This window comes from Tripterygium wilfordii, chromosome 12, assembly GCF_013401445.1.
Source record: "Tripterygium wilfordii isolate XIE 37 chromosome 12, ASM1340144v1, whole genome shotgun sequence".
Taxonomy (NCBI): Eukaryota; Viridiplantae; Streptophyta; class Magnoliopsida; order Celastrales; family Celastraceae; genus Tripterygium; species Tripterygium wilfordii.
Genome location: NC_052243.1, coordinates 1,540,049 through 1,559,590, shown reverse-complemented (window position 1 = coordinate 1,559,590; position 19,542 = coordinate 1,540,049). Strand labels below are relative to the sequence as shown.

The 19,542-nt window shown below is 36.7% G+C and overlaps 4 protein-coding genes across 7 annotated transcripts; 3 read left to right on the top strand and 1 right to left on the bottom strand.

Moving 5' to 3' along the window:
• Positions 1–665: 665 nt before the first annotated feature.
• Positions 666–7,279, top strand: LOC120010835 (nuclear pore complex protein NUP96). Its single transcript, XM_038861719.1, has 6 exons — positions 666–889; positions 1,251–3,838; positions 4,740–4,863; positions 6,004–6,152; positions 6,315–6,412; positions 6,817–7,279. The coding sequence occupies exons 2-6, from the start codon at positions 1,280–1,282 to the stop codon at positions 7,007–7,009; spliced, it is 3,123 nt and encodes a 1,040-aa protein (XP_038717647.1). The 5' UTR covers positions 666–889; positions 1,251–1,279; the 3' UTR covers positions 7,010–7,279.
• Positions 7,280–7,623: 344 nt separating this feature from the next.
• LOC120010309 (DCN1-like protein 4) lies at positions 7,624–11,063 on the top strand. 4 transcript variants are annotated; one of them, XM_038861079.1, is made up of 11 exons: positions 7,624–7,796; positions 7,965–8,045; positions 8,647–8,731; positions 8,835–8,909; positions 9,009–9,045; positions 9,546–9,629; positions 9,750–9,810; positions 9,899–10,005; positions 10,412–10,477; positions 10,635–10,748; positions 10,899–11,063. In XM_038861079.1, the coding sequence occupies exons 2-10, from the start codon at positions 7,970–7,972 to the stop codon at positions 10,731–10,733; spliced, it is 690 nt and encodes a 229-aa protein (XP_038717007.1). In that variant the 5' UTR covers positions 7,624–7,796; positions 7,965–7,969; the 3' UTR covers positions 10,734–10,748; positions 10,899–11,063. The 4 variants fall into 4 exon arrangements, with proteins under 4 accessions (XP_038717007.1, XP_038717005.1, XP_038717006.1 ...); XM_038861077.1 differs by having other exon boundaries at positions 7,899–8,045; XM_038861078.1 differs by having other exon boundaries at positions 7,625–7,796; positions 7,970–8,045.
• A 160-nt stretch (positions 11,064–11,223) lies between these two features.
• LOC120011332 (deSI-like protein At4g17486) lies at positions 11,224–12,398 on the bottom strand. The gene is made up of 3 exons (XM_038862424.1): positions 12,146–12,398; positions 11,711–11,998; positions 11,224–11,633 (listed from the first exon to the last, which is right to left on the bottom strand). The coding sequence occupies exons 1-3, from the start codon at positions 12,300–12,302 to the stop codon at positions 11,389–11,391; spliced, it is 690 nt and encodes a 229-aa protein (XP_038718352.1). The 5' UTR covers positions 12,303–12,398; the 3' UTR covers positions 11,224–11,388.
• A 3,406-nt stretch (positions 12,399–15,804) lies between these two features.
• On the top strand, positions 15,805–19,463 carry LOC120010175. Its single transcript, XM_038860891.1, has 5 exons — positions 15,805–16,018; positions 16,741–17,160; positions 17,925–17,974; positions 18,069–18,121; positions 18,612–19,463. The coding sequence occupies exons 2-5, from the start codon at positions 16,931–16,933 to the stop codon at positions 18,861–18,863; spliced, it is 585 nt and encodes a 194-aa protein (XP_038716819.1). The 5' UTR covers positions 15,805–16,018; positions 16,741–16,930; the 3' UTR covers positions 18,864–19,463.
• Positions 19,464–19,542: the final 79 nt, after the last annotated feature.

Sequence of the window (19,542 nt, the reverse complement as noted above, 5' to 3'; positions counted from 1 at the left end):
TATTAAAATCAGTTTCAATTTTAAGGACTAAAATTATTCTTACACAATTGATAGCGATATCATGCATGTTTACCTTTCCAACATTCAATATGAATTCGAACTCGGGTCATCAAGTTTGTGTACACAAAAGTTTTTCACATTACAACAAAGTAAAATCGAACCTATAACTTTCCGAGTTCATACGATTTTATTTCAAAGAAATTCATGACTATTTTTTCAAACTCAGTATTTTCTGAATTCATACGTTTGACCTAAGAGAGTTTCACGATGACTAGTTTATTGGTTAGTGTCATTTTATAATATAAATAGTTTCATACAAGTTTGAGGGATGGGGGAAGGTGGGGTTGAATCGGGGTTTAGAGAGACAATACGTGGGTAAATTTAACAATAAAAATTCTAATATTTTATAAATAAATGGTATAGTTATATTTTCACTGCAATTTTATATGTAGACTTATAAATTTTTAGTGTCAACTTATCATGTTCCAAAAGGTATGTAAATATAGTATTTTTACGGTGTATATATAAAATTTCTCTTCCATCTTTTTATCAAAAAATTATAGGATGGTGGGCTTGGGCCGCCTGGCCCTTTTTCAGCTTACTTTCTTTTTAACCGGGTTTAGCCCAACATAAATAAAACCATTCTCATTTACAAAAATTAAAACAGAAAAACAAGAAACGGTAAAGTAGGATTCATTGACACTGCGTCGGACTGGAGTCTCTACTCTCCCGCAGATTGCCGCGCTGCGCTTGAACAAAAGGAAAAAACCAAGTTGGTGTTCAAATCGTGATCCTCCGAACAGCTCTACTTTCTCTTGCTTTGTGTTTTTTTTTCTATCTTGGGCTCGTGTTGTTCTGAAGAAGCAAAGGTCTCTCGGTTCTTGTCTCGGTAGGTTTCTATAAATCTTTGCTTTCTTAATTTGTTTTGAATAATGCGGTATTGGCGTATTGCAATTTGTTTTGGAATCCTTATTGCTTAATTTGCTTAACCCGGCAAGTTATGCTAGGGTTTCTGATGGGCTTTGAGATAATTTGTTTGTTTTGCGCATTGCTTTCACAATTCAGTAATCTTGCAATTAGGAGGGTTTAAGGTTGTGCAACGTAAACCGAAAAATTTATGAAACTTGGTTTTGGTTCGCTGTTATCCTCTGCAATGTAATTAGGGGTGTTTTTCATTTTGGAATTATTTGGATAGTTTCTGTTTGTAGGAGTTGGTAGTTCTTACAAATCGTTGTCTTAAATATTTGTAGTGAACAATTCCTTGGGTGCAAGTTCCGGGATGGATGTTGAAGTAGGGACCTGTAGTGGTGATACCATATCTCTAATCAAGAAAAGGAAGATATTCCCAGCAACAGATTTTATCTCAGATGGGGTGTGGAGAGGGATTAAAGATTCTTTGCCTATACTATGTTCGCCTGATTATTACATTGAGCCTTCTTTGGAGTATTTGGCTACCATGGAATTGATGGACCCTGGTTACTGCTGCCAAGTTCCGGATTTTACTGTCGGGAGGTGGGGTTACGGGAGTGTCAGGTTTCTTGGTAAGACTGATGTTAGATGGTTAGGTTTAGATCAAATTGTGAAGTTTCGTAGGCATGAGGTAGTGGTATATCAGGATGAGATGTCTAAGCCTGCAGTTGGTCAGGGCCTTAACAAGGCTGCTGAGGTTAGTCTGATCTTGAAAGTAAGACCAGCAAACTCCACGAAGGAGCAATTAGATAGATTTTTGAAGAAGTTGAAGGAAAACTCAGAGAGACAAGGAGCTTCCTTTATTTCATTTGACCCTGTAAATGGTGCATGGAAATTCTCTGTTAAGCATTTCAGCAGATTTGGATTGAGCGAAGATGATGAGGAAGATATTATAATGGATGATACGGTTGCAGCTCAAAGTCCCGTGGAGGTGAATGGTGGTGAGACTTCCGACATGGATGAGGAAGCACCGATGGATACTGGACCGGAGCTTTCTCATTCTCTACCAGCACATCTTGGCCTTGACCCTGTAAAGATGAAAGAAATGAGGATGTTAATGTTTCCAGTTGAGGATGAGAATGAGGAGGAGAATGATTATTTCAATGGGATTTCTTCAAGTCAGAGACGCTCCTTTGGTAAAGAGTTTATAAGACCTCCTTTACAGAATTCCATTCAGAGGATTAGCCATAGATCTAGTACTGCCATCGGGAGGAAAACGCCACTAGCTTTGCTTGAGTACAACCCTGGTAATAGTTCAAGCTCCCCTGGAACCATTCTGATGGCCCAGCAGAATAAAGGCATGCCTCTAAAGGCAGTAAAAGGAGACAGTTTTATCCTGGACCTCAACCATGAGACACCAGTTACTGGAAGCCATTCTCACAACATAGTTGATGCAGGTCTCTTTATGGGCAGGTCATTTCGTGTCGGATGGGGCCCAAATGGGGTCCTTGTTCATTGTGGTGCTTTAGTTGGGAGTAACGATTCTAAAAGGGTATTGTCTTCAGTAATCAATGTAGAGAAGGTTGCAATTGACCAAGTAATTAGAGATGAAAATAACAAAGTGGTGAGCGAACTTGCAGGTTTTGCTTTTGACTCTCCTTTAAATTTCCACAGAGAAATAGATCATGAAACGAATGTAGTTGAAGTGGGGACTACCAAACTGAAGCTTCAAAGAGTTGTCTCCAATCGCTTAATGCTTCCAGAGATTTGTCGAAGCTATATAGACATTGTTGAGAAGCACTTGGAGGTTCCTGGGTTATCTTCTTCTGCTCGTTTGGTTTTGATGCACCAAGTGATGGTCTGGGAATTGATGAAAGTTCTTTTCTCTGAAAAGGAGAGTAGTGGACAGTCAAAATCTGTTGGTGCTGACAATGAGGAGGAGATGATGCAGGATATAAAGGAAGGGCCTCCAGATGTTGACCTTGAAGCGCTCCCTCTTATTCGAAGGGCAGAGTTTAGTTGTTGGTTGCAAGAAAGTGTTTGCCACCGCATGCAAGAGGAAGTTAGCTCTTTAGATGAGTCCAAGTATCTAAAGACCATATTCATACTCCTTACAGGCCGACAGTTGGATGCAGCTGTGGAACTCGCTGCTTCTAAAGGAGATGTAAGACTGGCTTGTTTGTTAAGTCAGGCTGGTGCGTCCACAATAAACCGTTCTGATGTTGCAAGGCAACTTGATAGTTGGAGGATGAATGGGCTGGATTTTAATTTTATTGAGAGGGAAAGGGTTAGGGTTTATGAGTTGCTTGCTGGTAATATTCATGGTGCTTTGGATGACAATAAAATTGACTGGAAGAGGTTTCTAGGTTTATTGATGTGGTATCATCTATCCCCTCACACTTCACTTCCTGTTGTTTTCGAAACTTATCAGCACCTTCTTGAAGATGGAAAGGCTCCATTTCCAGTTCCAATTTATGTTGATGAAGGGCCTGTGGAGGAGGCTGTTGCATGGGATGGAGAGACACGCTTTGATCTCTCGTATTATCTTATGCTTCTTCATGGCAAGGAAGAGAGTGAATTTGGCTTTCTGAAGACAATGTTCAGTGCCTTTTCTTCAACAAATGATCCACTTGACTACCATATGATCTGGCATCAGCGTGAAATATTAGAAGCGGTTGGTGTTTTCAGTTCTAACGATCTTCAAGTTCTTGACATGGGGTTTGTTTCCCAGCTTCTGTGTGCAGGGAAATGTCATTGGGCTATCTATGTGGTTCTTCACATGCCCCGTCATGATGATTACCCATATCTCCAAGCTACCGTTATTCGGGAAATCTTGTTCCAGTACTGTGAAACTTGGAGCTCAGAAGAATCACAACGCGAATTCATTGAAGAATTAGGCATTGCTTTGCCGTGGATGCATGAGGCAATGGTATGTCACTGTTTGTTGCATAGATAGTTAGATACTTTGAAGTCATCATACATCTGTCAAAGCCATAATTTGCACTTTACTTTTATTGGTATCATATTGGTGCTGCTAAAATTGATATATTACTTTTCTCTTTCCCACAATGCAATGATTCATTTGGAAGCACGAATGGCAAGGTTGTATGTGCATACATACAAAATGAAAGGTAATCATGGCAAAAGTAATAAGGGAAAAGATACACTCCATCCATGACCAGGAAAAAAAGAGAAAGAAATACTCTATCCATAGAGAGCAAGTGTGATTTCAGGTTAGGGGGATGTTTGTTAGAAAATTGTCCACATTACCAGGTTCAACAGTCTCGGCTGCCATCTTTATTCCTCCAAAAGCCCTATTTTCCTAAGATTCAATTGCGTCTTATGAAGCATGATGTTTCTCCCTAGCTGTGTCTCTTTCTTTCCATATGTTGATGGTTAGTAGTTTTAACTTTTAACAAAATTGGGGGTGAGTTCATTCTATCATGCCGTGTGGGTAAATACTTAACATTAGTGAGTAAATTCTTTGCGCTTGTAAATGAATTTTTAAATTCAAAACTAAAGTTGGTATTTACTTAAAATCAATAACCCATTGCACATCATTCTTTAAATACTCAACAGACCTTAAGTAAATCCTGACAAAAATAAGTAGAAGGTATGATAACTTGCACAGTATCATAGAATTTTTCCTAAAATTAGATGCATCTTGTGCTATTGTGAACATAAAACTGTTATTTCATAGCTTCCTCATCTCTTACACACATAAACAATGCTTGATTTGTTTATGATTTTGGGCTGTTGGGTACTTAATTTGTTTACTACTTCATTGAACACATCTTTCCAATGCTTGATTTTCATTCTGTGGAATGCAGGCAGTTTATTTCCATTATCACGGGGACCTCTTAAAGGCTCTCGAGCATTATCTTAAATGTGATTATTGGCATAAAGCCCATTCTATTTTTGTTACTTCAGTTGCTCATATGCTGTTCTTGTCAGGTAAGCAAGAAATTCTAATCTATATTTGGTTGTATTATCTTATGTCGAACTATTTGGATTACTTACTGACTGTTTGTGAGGATATTCATTCGTATTGAAGGATCCAATTTTACAAACTTATTTCTACGTCTTTCATGAACAATTTTGGAAACCGTGAAAGTTGTGTAAATTTTCAGTTGTTATTCATTCTTGTTGCATCTGATATAGTTTTCTTATTATCTTCTTGATGCTTTTGGTTGAAACTCCTATTTGGGATGTACCATCTCTATGCTCCTTAATAAAGTTCTTTTGTTTTAAATCCCTCTTCAGCTGCCTCTAGCCTCTAGATTTGACAAGAAGTTTGGGTACCGTGTGGCATGACTTTAGTGTTTTTCTTTGATGATTGGGTGGAGAGGAGATGCATTGTCGCCTGCTACAGAACTCCATTTGTCATTGATTTTGTTTTTCTTGTTATCACTTTTTGCTTCTTATTATTTAATGGAAAACTGGGGTGATCACCAGTTTTGCAAATTTCGAGTTATTGAATGCCTCCAAATCTAATCGTTAGTACTTTTAGCAATGTGAATTTGGACCATTATGTGTGCTGCTTGGGTCAACTTGGAAATCCATAAGGTCTTTGGAATGACGGCTGACATATTTTGGATGTCTGACCTGGGATGCAGATGCTATATAAACTGATGCTTAGGAGGGTACAGTCTGATTTTCTTCCTTGTGTCGAATTAAGAAGTCAACATGAATATTTTTTGTTGCTTTTGTCACTGTTCTCAAATTATAACTACCTTTGTTTGGCTATGTAAATCATTAGTATAGAATTAATACTTTCACTCTGAATTCTTCTGGATAAGTTTCATGTGATAATTCTCATTCTGAATGTAAACTAGAGAACTATGACCTGCGTTAACAGTTATGGTAATTGTTCCTGACATGATGGACCCGTAACATCCTGGGGAATAATCTTCTTTAGACATTGAGTTGCTCATTGCTTTTACTTTTTTGCTTTCATGAGTAACTTAATCCTGTTGCCTCTTCCATCGCTTCACTTTGTTCTTTGCATACATTTATTTGGTGCAACGTTGCCATTTTATTGTCACAACGTAGAAGTTTGCTAATTTATTCCTTCTCCGGACCAAACTGAATCAGGCAACCACTCAGAGATATGGAGGCTCGCAACTTGCATGGAAGACCACAAGTCAGAAATTGATAAATGGGACTTGGGAGCTGGAATTTATGTATCTTTCTATTTGCTTAGAAGCTCGCTGCTGGGAGATAACAATACAATGACTGAACTGGTGAGAAAACTAGTCATAGATAGTCTGTGAACCTTTATGTCATGTCTTATCTTGTCTTGTACTCTGACATCTTCATTGGCATTTAAAGTATCAACTGCAGAGTCCATTGCTTGCAGCCGCTTACTTCAGCCATTTAATCGCAACTTGCATTATCTTTTGCAGGATTCTCTTGAAAGCAAAAATAGTACTTGTCAAGAGTTCCTTACCCATTTGAATGAATCTTTGGCAGTTTGGGGTGATGGACTACCTGATGATGCAAGGTTCTGCTTCTTAACTTTTGGTTTGGTTTGCCCATTAAATTATTCACGTGTCCCTTATTACATATTGACGAACGTTTGAAGTCGCTAGCGGCTACTTAGTCACCACTGTTTATTCTCTTGTCACGTCCAAAACTCCAAATAGTTCTAAACCTCTCTAATATTACCACCCATGCTGCTTGAAAATATCAAAACAAAATGAAATATTTCTGGCACTTTTTTTTCTATAAGGGAAATATTTATGCCTTTTGAACCACCATTTGTATTTTTTTTAGAAGTATCTTATATTCACCTTCTGTTTCTTGTTAACTTAAATGCTACCTTCCTAACCTCGGCCTCTTCTCGTGATTGGCTTTTTATATGTTATATATGCTCTAGATTGACATGGTTTCATGTTTGCTTTGCAGAATAGCATATTCGAAGATGGCAAAGGAGATCTGTGATTTGCTTGTATCAGATATCAGTGACGGCACACCTGATACCCAATTTAGCTGTTTTGACATAGCTTTTAGTGCTCCAATTCCTGAAGACCTTCGATCAACTCATGTGCAGGGTGCAGTGGCCCTCTTTACATGCTATCTATCAGAGACTACCGCTTAGTTTTTACTCATTCATGTTTTTGGGTTATGCAAACTCTAGCTTGGATGCTTGAAGCATTCTCCTGCCACAGAAGTAGCGATCCATCACAGATCGAGTTCTCTCTCTTTGCTCAAAAAGTGTCCTTTCCTGTGTTCAAGTTTTCTTCATTGTTGCAAACAGCATCCCTGCAATATCAACTGGTGATTTATGAGATCATGGAAATTGGTCTTTCTGAAAGTATTGGATGAATTTTTCGTATTTATTTGTGGTGAATGTTTTTTTTCTGCTCAAGAATTTGATCTGCACAATGTGGTGCATACAGGATTCTTTTACCTTTAATATATCAGTGTCCTTGCCATGCATTCAGTTTTGATCCAATTTATACTGTCGTCGGGTGAAAAAGTTTGCAAGCATGATGCCCGTCGCAGATGTATTTAGTTGTGACCCAACTTAGACATTCGTCTGGTAGAAAACTTCGCACAGGCGTGATGCCAGATATATAAATGTTCAAAAGAAAAGGGTAGGTTATTAAAAAAAAAAAGAGTTTCTTTCAGGTTAAATTTTAGGAGTACCAGTCCTTATAAAACTCAAACTCCTGTTTACAAAGGAAAGAAATCTAGACTACAAACTTGGAACCAATCACACAACCAAATTTACCAACCTTAAACCAATCAATCAAAAGCTCTATATATATATAAAGTAGAGAAAATCCGAAGCAGAAAGATCTCCGACTCTGTCTAGAAATCGGCGCTGGACATTGGTTTTTAGGAGAAACGAAGCTTCTTTTGCTTGGTTTGTTCACATCGAGGTCTCTTTTTAAAGTTTAAACCTTTGTTCTTCCTCTTTATATATAAAGAAAACCCAATTCCTTCTAAATTCTATTCCGTTATTTCTTTTCCCGTCTCTCTAGAAACCCTATTTTACGATTTTCGCTCGCTGAAGTTGAGATTCGTCGTTCTTGTTTTCTTCCTGAAAGCGAAGATGCGCAAAGGGAGTTCGAAGAAATCGGGCCAGTCAAATTCAATTACGTCCACCGCCACGGATCTCTTTCGGTCAGGTAATCTCTCTGTCTCTGCGACTGCAGTTTTGAATTTTGGTCGTACTGCGAATTATTGTTTTGTAGTTTTGATTTTAATTACTGGTACTCTCGTGAGCCTCATGATTCGTGTTTTTCAAATATATTTGGTTTTGAATTGTTAAGGTGGAGTTTTTTTTTTCTTCTGATTTATATGTTTGTAGGGCTGAGTATCTAATATGAATTAGGGAGATCTTTTTTTCTTCCATCCAAACAAACTGAAGATGAGTGGAGATTTATGGAGCCGATAATCTGAGTTTGGTAGGAGTAAGATTATGCGTAGCAGCTAAAGCTTTTGGATTTACTTTTTAAGGACTAAAATAGATACACTATGCCAAACGCAGCTAAAATTAGTAATCTGTGAATTTTTTAAGGTATATTGTCAAGTTGAAAAGTAGCTTTAGATCAGATTGAGCGGGGATAGACTGGATTCCGAATCCTTTCATTATGGATTATTTGTGTAGTTTGTTTCCTGAATTTAGTTGCTTTTAGCCATGAATAGATGAATTTAGTTCCTATGCTGCTTTAGGCTATTATTTATATTATTTGATTACTTCCAACTGTCTGAATTCCTTTTATTCAGCCTCAAGTAAAGCATCTTTGAAGGAGATGGAAAGAATCGATAATCTGTTTTATTCGTATGCGGATAGGTCTTCGAGTTTGATTGAGTAAGTATGCTGAAAAAGTTGTCAAAGGATTTCTTACTCGTTATATTTAAGGTTCCTTTACTTCCAAGTATGGCACTCATGTTATAAACATGTATTCGAACAGCCCAGAAGGAATTGAAGCTCTTTGTTCAGATATGGAGATAGATCATACTGATGTTCGAATCTTGATGCTTGCTTGGTAAGTTAGTTAAATATAATTGTTTGATACCTTGCTTTCTAATTTTTAACTGTAAGATTCACAGTTTCACACAATGAATTGACATGCTAAACATTTCAGGAAAATGAAAGCTGAGAAACAGGGATACTTTACCCTGGTACGGATTATCACTCATAGGCACTTTCTTTTTGTTCTACAACTCTTTTTAGCTGATTGTCCCTCTCTCTTTATTTTTAGTTAGTAAAAGCATCTTGGTTTCACTTTTTTTATAAACATTCTTGTGAGTATTTTGGTTAGCATGTTGATTGAAGTGGAAAAGATTGAGCCATGCACCTGCATTTAGCAGTCCTAGCCCCTAGGCTTTGTGCGCAGATATATACATTGCGAATTGGATTCAAGTCCCTTAACACTTGCACAAGGTGCAAGGTTTGATTCTCTTCTCCCTCGGAAAATTCACATAAAAAAATGTCCTTTATGTGTCGCTTGTAACCCAAGAAACATAATTACATAACAGCTAGGCTGGCTTTGTCAAAGAATTACATACTTTCTCCCCTCTTCTATATCCAGACCATCCTTTACTGTGACATCTTGTATGTGTGATGAATATTTGATTCCCTTTTTCAATATACTGAGATCAGATGTCTTGATGTTGATTAGGAGGAATGGCATCAAGGCCTCAAAGCATTGGGGGCTGACACTATAAGTAAATTAAAGAAGGCCTTACCAGAGCTTGAAAAAGAGGTACAGTTCTACTACTGATATTCTTGTTGATACTTCCTCAGTTTTTAGTACGTTTCTATATGTAAATTACCTTGATGACAATTCAAAGAAGGCTGATTGACTTATACATACTCAAAATAGGTGAGGAGGCCATCAAGTTTTATGGACTTCTATAAATATGCTTTTAGGTATTGCCTTACAGGTAATATAAGTTATTTTTTCATGCAGTTGAATCTGAGAGTCTCGACCTTGTTGTAGTAGTTTTGACCTGTTCTGTTATATTTTCTCAGAGGAGAAACAAAAGAGTATAGACATCGAGAGCATCTGCCAATTACTCAATCTTGTTTTAGGGTCCCAATTCCGAGCACAGGTGGATTATTTCATTGAGTATCTAAAGGTAAGTAGTTCCGTCGTTGCAAATGTCCTCTGATGTTCTAACTTTCAGAGTTCGTGGATTCCGATTTTATGTGATAACTCTTGTTTCTATGAGAATTTTCATTTGAATTTTGGTTGCCGGAGTTTGTAAGTTCTCTCTGGGGTATTGGTATACCAGTCATATATTTTTTTCCTCGTACTGATGGAGTCTGCTCTTTTTTTAGTGGCAAAAGTCTGGCTGCTGTTCGAATTAGGATTTTTCCTTTTGATCTTAGATATCCTACAGTCTTGATGTGCTTTTGTTCATAGAACAAGTTGATACTTGATAGGGATAGACTGGAGATAGAAAACGATTTATACATGGTCGCTGATATTTTCTTTTAACCAAAAAGAGGGTTCCTATCTTGCCCTGTATATTTCGTTGGCAGATTCAGAGTGATTATAAGGTCATAAACATGGATCAGTGGATGGGCTTTTACCGGTTTTGCAATGAGGTACTGCTTTCTTGATACGTACATCCATGATGAGTTACCTCGATCATAACTATGGGCAATGAATCCTTAAGTCCAACACTTGGGGTTTGACCAATACTAATTTGATTCAGACCACAGTAACTATGAATGCTACTAACACTTGTATATTTCTGGACAGATAAGTTTTCCAGACCACAAGAACTATGATCCAGAACTTGCTTGGCCCTTGATCTTGGACAATTTTGTAGAATGGATGCGTGCAAAGCAGGCAGCCTAAAACCACACTATATTGGTGAGCTTGCTTCGCTGTTAAACACTGCCAGCCAATATTGAACTACGTACTCATAAAATCCTCAATGCCTTCTTTTCGATATTTGAAGAGGAATTATGTTGACAGCTTCTAACTTTATTCTACGGCTAATTATTATTTATCTGGTTGCAGGACCTGCCCATACATACACATAAGCTGCCCCAGCAAGCACCTTTCCCTCTCTCTTTTTTTAGTTTAATTTTTTTTTGTTGAGATTTCCTGCTTCTGTGTAATGAGATATGCTGGCGATAGTGTTCATACATTCTCCATTTTGCAAAATTACATTAACAAACAAAATTACATTCAATATGGATTTAAACTTTAGTCATTAGGTTTCCACGCAAAGAAGTTTTTGATGTATACGCACAGAAGTTCCTCATCTAATCATCTTATGTGGATCTAAAGTGACCATCCGATGTGGATCTAATTCTCGTTGACGATAAGGTGAGTCAAAATTTACATGCACATAATTTTTCTCTTGACGGCAAGTTGGGTCAAAGTACAAAAAGATTCAAACATGTCGTGATTAGTACTAATGGAGTGACAAAAAAATTAGAATAAAAATTTTAATCAAGGATTTCCAGAAAAAAAAATCGAAAATTGGATCTCCAAACTTGGATCATCAAGATGATGAAGAACCAATAATCAACGGTGAAGACTGTGGAACAGCACGTCGTCTGCTTCTACTTCGACCGCGAGTTTGAGCAGGAGATGATGACGACGAAGATGAGGAATTAGAAGAAGTGAATCTGTTGGATCCACTGGTCAGTTTCTTAATCTCTCCTTCACGAGGCTTATTTTCCATTCTGTGTTGAGGAACTTTAGTCGCATTCAAAGTTGCAGGAAGAACACAGTTGCAGAGAAATCCTATATATAATGAAACATCAATAAGAACCTATATATACAGCATAGAAATTCTATATATATAAGGATGTGATCCTTACCAATTCTGGCAAGGCGATTAACCCAGCTTGGGATTGAATTGCCTGTCAACCTGACACAAGCATCATTGCAGAAGTGATTGCAGTTCTTAGTAATCAAATTATATGAATTTCCTTTATATTTCTCTGCTAGCTCCTCCATTACTGCCTTCACCTGTGCAGTCCCCATCTCTGTTTTCCCAATCAAAATCGCCTTCCTAAATGTAAACCCATCACACTGTTTTGGTTCTGCTTCAAAGATTCCAGTTGATGGATACTCATGAGCTCCGAATGCATACTCAACACCATGAACTGCAAACACCAGATAAATCAAAACCCAGAAATGAAAACTCCGACTTTCCCAGATCTAATCGAGACCCATTAATGTAGATCTGATTCTGAATTGACCCAGAAAAGGAAATCTCAAACTGAGAAGTGTTCATTAATTAAAGCACGAACCTTGAACACCGGAGTGATAAACTCCAAGACCAAGCCAATATGCATAGACATTGGCTGGAGTCAGATCGTAGACATTCAGGTACACCGGCACCGACTTTGGGTTCTTCTTTTGGCCGTCGACGTCGTTATTGCACCAGTTTTTTGAACACAACAACATTGTCTCTGCAAAACCTCATACAACAAGTATTTATCATATCATATCATGTCATATGATACCGGAGTCGCGTCCTTTTCAACCTATTTGAATTCTATCTTTCTCTTGGTTCTCTCTTTAATAATTCAATTATTTAAAGCAAATAAAAATAATTTTGAAAGTGTTCCAAGTTTTTGAAATTTTGGTTGAAAAAGAATGAGAATCTTCTGTTCCATCCCCCATTATGTTTTTTATAATATAGTTTCTATTCTTCTTAACAGTGGATTGGGAATTGTTTGGTGGGCCCTTCATGTCCTAGTCCGATTCCTCGCTAATTTTTTTAATATTAGAATTTGCGGTCCAATGCTGATAGGGATCCTAATCGTTAATATTCTAATTATGCACATAAAGAGATGTGACTTCCACATCATCATTTATTTATTTTAACAAATCCTGGAGTTTTTGCGGATTAATACACTTGAATTTCTCTGAATTTACAAAACTATCTTGTTGTAGAATTTTTAAAAAGTAAATATATATTTTTTGAAATTGGGAGGGGAGATTCGAACCTTGATCATTTTTACCACTTCAACTAATGACTCGGGTGTAAACAAAAATTCTTTTATGGAACAAAGCAACGCACACAACCATTAATCCATTATTTATGGTGAACGGTGGGTGGATCATATTATATATAACTATGATCACTGATTTGCTGATTTATATAAGTGTGCACTGTCACACTGTACGACGGTCATCTTTGTAACTTGAAAAGGGAAGTAATAGTCAATAGATTAGGTGCAAAGAATGATGGTGGGACCCATACACAAGAGACCGATTACCTCTCTAATCTCAATTAGAGGGGAAAAAGAAGTAGGTAGAACCTAGAGATTCTCAATCTTTTAGTGTAACTAGTCGGGAGCTTAGCTTAATTGCGCGAAAAAATTACAAAATTTTAGGTTTTAACATGTAGTGGTAGTTGGTTTATAATAATGCTCTAGCATAGATATACACATGAATTATCTTATGCGTACCTAATTTGCACACTTAAAATATATATTTTATGTTTTTAACATTGATTTGAAACATATGGGATCCAAAATAATGATTCTCGTTTGTTATTTCACTCATCTATACCATTAAAAAGTAGTGCGTATTTTAAGTGCGCATAAAATAATTTATGTATATATATATATATATAATTGGACCCACAATTAACCACTTTTGAGGTATATGTCTTAACATGGAAAGTTTGGGTACTAGGCCAAAGACTTAATAATTCCCAGCACGATTAGATTATTAAAGAAGTTGATTACCACATAGATCATTATTGCATTCCATTTTGCTCTTTATTTCAATTTCAATAACGTGAGACACTTTTTTGTGTACTTGAGAATTTATATATATATATTGGATCTAATTTTCCAAAATGAATATTTCTTTAATTTCGAGTTGATCACTTGACTGGAAGAAGTTGGGTGACAAAGTTAGTTCCTTTAACAAGTCAATAAATACCAGTCAAAAAAAAAAACAAGAAGTCAATAAATTAATAGTATCATTTGGAGAAAAGGATGTGGGCCCATGACCCAATAATGATGATCTTTTGTATGGATAAATATAAACCAAAACATGATAAACGTTTTTTTAATAGAGAAGCACACTATACAAATTGGGTCGTTAGACCAAGATGTACGGAAGTTTTTCATTTGACGACAAGTTAAATTGGATCAAAATTCAACGGATGGCTAATATGGGTATTGCTCCCAGTAAAAACTCAATGCCTTTTGATTTTATACGGTTTGCCTTTAATCATTAGATTATTTTCTAAGTAGTTATAAGAGGTCTCTAAAAACGCAAATAATAGAGACAAACATCAAACACAATGTAAAATGCAAAAGTTGAGTGAGCTTAAATCAAGGCTTTTGTAGATTTGATGCGATCGATAATATGTATTGAAAAGAATAAACACTTCACATGCAATATATTGAAGAAAAAAAAAAGAAAGAATAATTAATTATGACCAATTTTTACAAAATAAATTACCAATTCTGGCTACATTATTAACCCAATTGGGGATATGTTTGCCAGTCAAATGAACACAAACATCATCGGAGAAGTTGTTGCAGTTGTTAGTGATGACATTGTAGTTTTCTCCTCTGTATTTCTCTTTCAACACTTGAGATATTATTACTTCATTCACCTCTGCAGGTCTCATGTCTGTTTCTCCTATAAATATTGACATCTTATACTTAAATCCAGGACACTGTTTTGGCTCTGCAGTGTACACTCCGACTGATCCAAATACATATTCAACACCATGAACTGCCAAACACCATATAAACACACATCATTATTTACACCATTGAGAAGAGTAAACGTAAACAACTCTCGCAGTGGGCAGATTCGAGAACATACCATAATGTACGTTGATCTAACCCTCACATGCATGATATGTGGAGAGATTGTTTTAGGAATTGAGAAGAGTGTGACAATCTAAATATCCGAACTTTACACAATATCAAAATCGAAAATGATAAAGATCCCAGTTATCTCAGCTGTTGAGTTAGAATATGTATAGGATTTGAGTGAATTCTTGGGCTATACATATTCAACATGATGCATAAAACCCTATGCATACAACTCGATCTAAAGTTAAGGTAACTGAGATATCAATTGATGTGATTCATATCATAACTGTATATATCAAGATAAATTAAATAGTCAGGAGGATGCAGAAACAAACCTTCTACACTGGAGTGGTAAACTCCAACTGGAAACCTATACAAATCATAAACATTCAGGTACACCGGCTCCAGTCCTCCTCTGCCTACACACAAAAAATAAAAATAAAAATAAAAATAAAAATTACACACGCATGCATGAACTATTAGCAATAGTTGATAAATAGCTAATTAGCAACCCAAATTAAGCAAATATTATATTTTTTAAAAAAAATTATGCTGTATATATTTCCATGAAAACTATATTGAACATGCATGTTATATATAACATACCTTCCATTCCCATCTCAATAACCACATCATTCATCTTTTCTTCTTCTTCTTCTTCTTCTTCTTCTTTATAAGTCTACCTTTCATTCCTATCTCAAAAGTTCTGCCGATCGATCTCTATGGTGTATATATATGTTTTTTGTGCAACAATATTTTTTATTTATAGAAGTTTACCTTGTTACTCCAAAACAATTTTTGTGCATTTATTACCATAATTTCAAATTAAATGCAAGCATGCATATAATAAAGATTATATTATTAGGCCATATGAATTATGATTCGTGAATATGTGGTTCAAATGAAATTTTAATGCATGTAGGAAAATATATTTTAGAAAAATATTAATTATAGATATGCATGTTTGGCAATTAATAATAACAGATACGTACAGAATTGTAATTTGTGCATATTTTGGGCTGCAGTTAACCACACGTTGGGCCCTCGAAGGCTAAAAGCCTCAAACAGCCGGGGTCTTAGGCCCATTACATACTACGTAAAATGCCGTTGAACCCTCTCCGTTCCTGCTCTCTCCCTCCGGTCAAAATCGGGAATCGATTTCCCTCTGCTCGAAATCGGACATCGATCTGTCTCGCTCTCTCGCACACAGCCGCACGCCTCTCTCCCTCTCTCGCTCTCTGCTTCTGGTCGAATTTTCGACCGCGGAAAGCCGTACACAGCCACATCGCCGTCCACCGAATAGCTCCTTGCTCTCTGTCTCTGCTCTTTTAGGTATTGGGAATGCACCAATGTTTGTTTTCCGTTAAGCATTCAGGCCCTGATTTGTATTTGAATTATAATAAAATCGTTCAAGCCTTGATTTGTATTTGATTCACTTCCGTGTTTGATGCATTAATCATTCATTACACCTTTTTAGTTCGTCATTGAATTTTTACTTTAATATTAATCTTTTTGGCAACAAGTTTAATGGTTTGGTTATGTGTTTATATACCCAAGTGATATCCCTGTGCGGCCGCATGTTGATGTCTTGAACTATTGATGCTTATTCATTGTCGACTACTTATTTTTGTCACTGTTGCCTAGAGTTTTCATTCATTCTTTTCACATGTATTGCAGCAATCTGCTTCCAAAATTCACCATGAAACAATTGAATTCCAAAACTGATCTGAAGATAAGTTTAGAAAAAGATTGAAATAGTTGTAAAATTAAAATTAGTTTTAGGCATATGTTATGTAAGCTTTTGGAGGAGCATATGAAGCTCTTGCAGGCAAAGTGGATAAGGATTTGCGCTTTTTTCATTTCGGTCCACCAACTTTCTACATTCGAAGCTATGTGCACTGTGCAGCATGCATGTCTTTTCTGTTTTTGCTTTAATACTGAATGTTAATTAATTAGGAGTTGTTTGGTGTTTTCATTAAAGTTTTCAGGCCATATGATGATATGATTATATTAAATAAAAACCTAAATGATAGATTGTTTGTTTCTCTGAATAGATGTCAATGTTTTTATCGGGTCAACTATCAAGCTCTATGGTTCGTTAGCTCTTATTTACATTTTCAACCGGTAACCTGTTCCAATTTCTACCCGAAACATCCCTCCCTTTGCATCCAGCATCGTGTTTGCCGTCCTCCACTCCTCCGTATCCAACATGGGTCGCCTCTTATAATGTAAAGAAAATTGAAAATGGCGCTTCGCGCCAGAGACCTAGTTGCTAAACTATCAACTCGATTGAAGTCTCCTCAGGGCAGGCCATTCTGCAACACCCCCACCATCACCAACAACAAAAGCAATAACGACAAGCGTGATCCCAACGTGAGCAGTTACAGTCAAGCGTATAAGCAGCTGGACAAGCTCGATTTTATGACTGCATCCAAGATTCTTTTTACCGGCCCACCTAAGAAAACGAAATTTGGGTAATGTATGTTGCATTTATTCCTTTATTTGAACTTTAATTTTGTAATTCAGTGATGAGTATAAAAATGATTCTCTGCTGGTTCTCTCAGGTTTTTTTGTCGAACACCTTTGCCTTGAAGTAGTTGTGGATCATTGAGTGACTCCTTGTTGATAGTGAATGCTGATGCTTTTGATTCTTATTGTTAATGTCTTAATGATCATCAAGAGACTAAATAAGTCAATATCAAGAATGCTACTAAAGAAATATGTGGGTTTTTTTTTGAACAATAAAAGGAGAAAGATATGAAACTTAATTTGTATTTTTGGACTGTAGAAAGACTGACAGATGTTTACTTGCTCCCATAATGTGTTAGAGACTGAATATAATTGGGCAGTTGTAGCATTTCCATACTATGTGCCAGGGATTTTTACACCTACATCCCTGGCACACCTACATTCATAGAAATAAATTATCAAGGATTAGTTCGTAACTCTCTTCTTCATCTTATATACTTGAAATATTTATGTCCTGCTGCTTATGCTTTGGATCATAAGTCATGCACGTACTGGTTTTATGGATTCCTTAACATGGATAATTGCTCTGAGTATTCCTTCTGTTAGAATTAATGATAGCTATCATTCGAAAGAGATAAGCATCATGGCTTTTTAAAATGTTTCCCGGAGAAGTGCCTTCTGATTCGATGATAGTTGTCTCCTCCTTTAAATTATTTGTATCTTAATTTTGGCCATTGGATTTGCTTCATATATCTCTACACTTTTTCAGGATTGATTTCCATTTGGTGCAGCTATTCTTTGCCTGTCTGCCTTCATTTGGTATTTCAATTAACCACTCTAACATATGCCACCTTTCAACTTGAAACCTCTCTGGTTTGGCATAGCTATCTAAATGAAAATTTTCTTATGACAGCTGTATATTTGGTGGCACAATATGCTCGACATGAGGCGAAGAAAATGGATGTGGTAACCAAAATTTCCTTCTACGTATTTTTATTATGCATTCCTCATTAGTCGTTTGTATTGACGACCAATTGTCTATATGTATCAGTATTAGACTACTTCATTCTTAATTTTGTGAAAAACTACCTACATACATTTACCGTAGATTTGACGTTACTTTTGGGACTGGATTGATATTTGATTCTGGTATTGGATTTGATGGAGAGTTGATTAGACAGTGATTTCATTGGGGAATAATCAGTCATTTGGGCTCGATAGGTTTCTTCGTTGTCGGGTTAACCTTAATGCCTATGTAACAGCGTTCCTCTTGTCAAGGATGTCTAGAGTTTTTCTTGCTTCTTCATTTGTCTGTTTCGAGGTTGCTCTTTGTATAATGTACCTTATACTATGTATTTGTTCTTTTTTATATGCTCCAAGAAACACAATGGAGGGTTTTCATTTCCATCACAATCATCCTAAGTTGTTCTTATTTGACTCAAATTTATGATGTTAGGAGCTTGAGAAGAAAAAGAAGGAAGAGGAGGAGAAAGCTAAAGAGATGGAGTTAAATGCCACTAAAGAAGCAGAAGATAGGTCTGATTCGAAGCTTCTGGAGGTGAAAGTAAGACTGGATAAATTAGAGGAGGTCGTAAAGGAAATTGCAGTTGAAGCAAATAAACAATTGTGTGACAGCACAACCAAAAATCAGAATAATGGTGTTGAAAGGAAGCATCCTGAAACAGTTGAATCAAGAAATAGCAAGTAGATCAGAAATCCGAAGAACTTATTCCCGGCCTTGGTTGGTAAGTGGATTATCGCCTCAACTGGATGCCTTCTAGCAGAATCGGAAGAATAAAATTCCAGAGCGAAGGTCTTTCTCATGATACCAATGCAATAAGAGATGTAGAGCTTGTTTTATCAGACGTATGCATGTCTGTCTTAGGAGCAAAGCGTTAGGCCTTTTCTGCCCCATTGTCCAACCTTGGATTTGCAATTTTTTGACTGCAAGAAGGGGCTTAGGCTGCTGGTAGATAGGGGAGGCTCTTTGCACTTTATAAAGTCTTGGAGGGAGGTTGCTAATACACCAATATGGTTAGTTGCAAACTTCTCTGGCCGGTGCTAGTGTCAGGCAGCAAGAGTTGGCATGCTGGGTCTGGGAGTTCTCCATCAAAGTTACTGGAAATTTATGTCTTTCCCTTGGCTTATTATATTTGGCCCTTCCAGCATTTTTTTTCACTGCAATGTTCATCATAAGTGCATTTCAGATCTCAACATTGTAATAGGCAACAATTGCCAATTCTATGTCAAAGCTTTTCACATATAATTATAATGAAAATGCAAGGAAGAACCAAACATTCAATTTTAAGTATCAGCAATGACAAAATGCTAGCGAAGTGTCCTGATCCCGTGTAGGAAAACTCCCACGGGTGCGGATACACAGGTCT

Coding starts and splice junctions, on each gene's coding strand:
- LOC120010309 (XM_038861079.1), top strand. CDS start 7,970: ATGCGCAAAGGGAGTTCGAAGAAATCGGGCCAGTCAAATTCAATTACG. Junction 9,630..9,749: donor TACCAGAGCTTGAAAAAGAG/GTACAGTTCTAC, acceptor TACTCAAAATAG/GTGAGGAGGCCATCAAGTTT. Junction 10,478..10,634: donor TTTACCGGTTTTGCAATGAG/GTACTGCTTTCT, acceptor ATTTCTGGACAG/ATAAGTTTTCCAGACCACAA.
- LOC120010175 (XM_038860891.1), top strand. CDS start 16,931: ATGGCGCTTCGCGCCAGAGACCTAGTTGCTAAACTATCAACTCGATTG. Junction 17,975..18,068: donor TGCCTGTCTGCCTTCATTTG/GTATTTCAATTA, acceptor TTCTTATGACAG/CTGTATATTTGGTGGCACAA. Junction 18,122..18,611: donor AGGCGAAGAAAATGGATGTG/GTAACCAAAATT, acceptor TTATGATGTTAG/GAGCTTGAGAAGAAAAAGAA.
- LOC120010835 (XM_038861719.1), top strand. CDS start 1,280: ATGGATGTTGAAGTAGGGACCTGTAGTGGTGATACCATATCTCTAATC. Junction 4,864..6,003: donor TCATATGCTGTTCTTGTCAG/GTAAGCAAGAAA, acceptor AAACTGAATCAG/GCAACCACTCAGAGATATGG. Junction 6,413..6,816: donor GGACTACCTGATGATGCAAG/GTTCTGCTTCTT, acceptor TTTGCTTTGCAG/AATAGCATATTCGAAGATGG.
- LOC120011332 (XM_038862424.1), bottom strand. CDS start 12,302: ATGTTGTTGTGTTCAAAAAACTGGTGCAATAACGACGTCGACGGCCAA. Junction 11,999..12,145: donor TTATCACTCCGGTGTTCAAG/GTTCGTGCTTTA, acceptor TGGTGTTTGCAG/TTCATGGTGTTGAGTATGCA. Junction 11,634..11,710: donor TAATCGCCTTGCCAGAATTG/GTAAGGATCACA, acceptor CATTATATATAG/GATTTCTCTGCAACTGTGTT.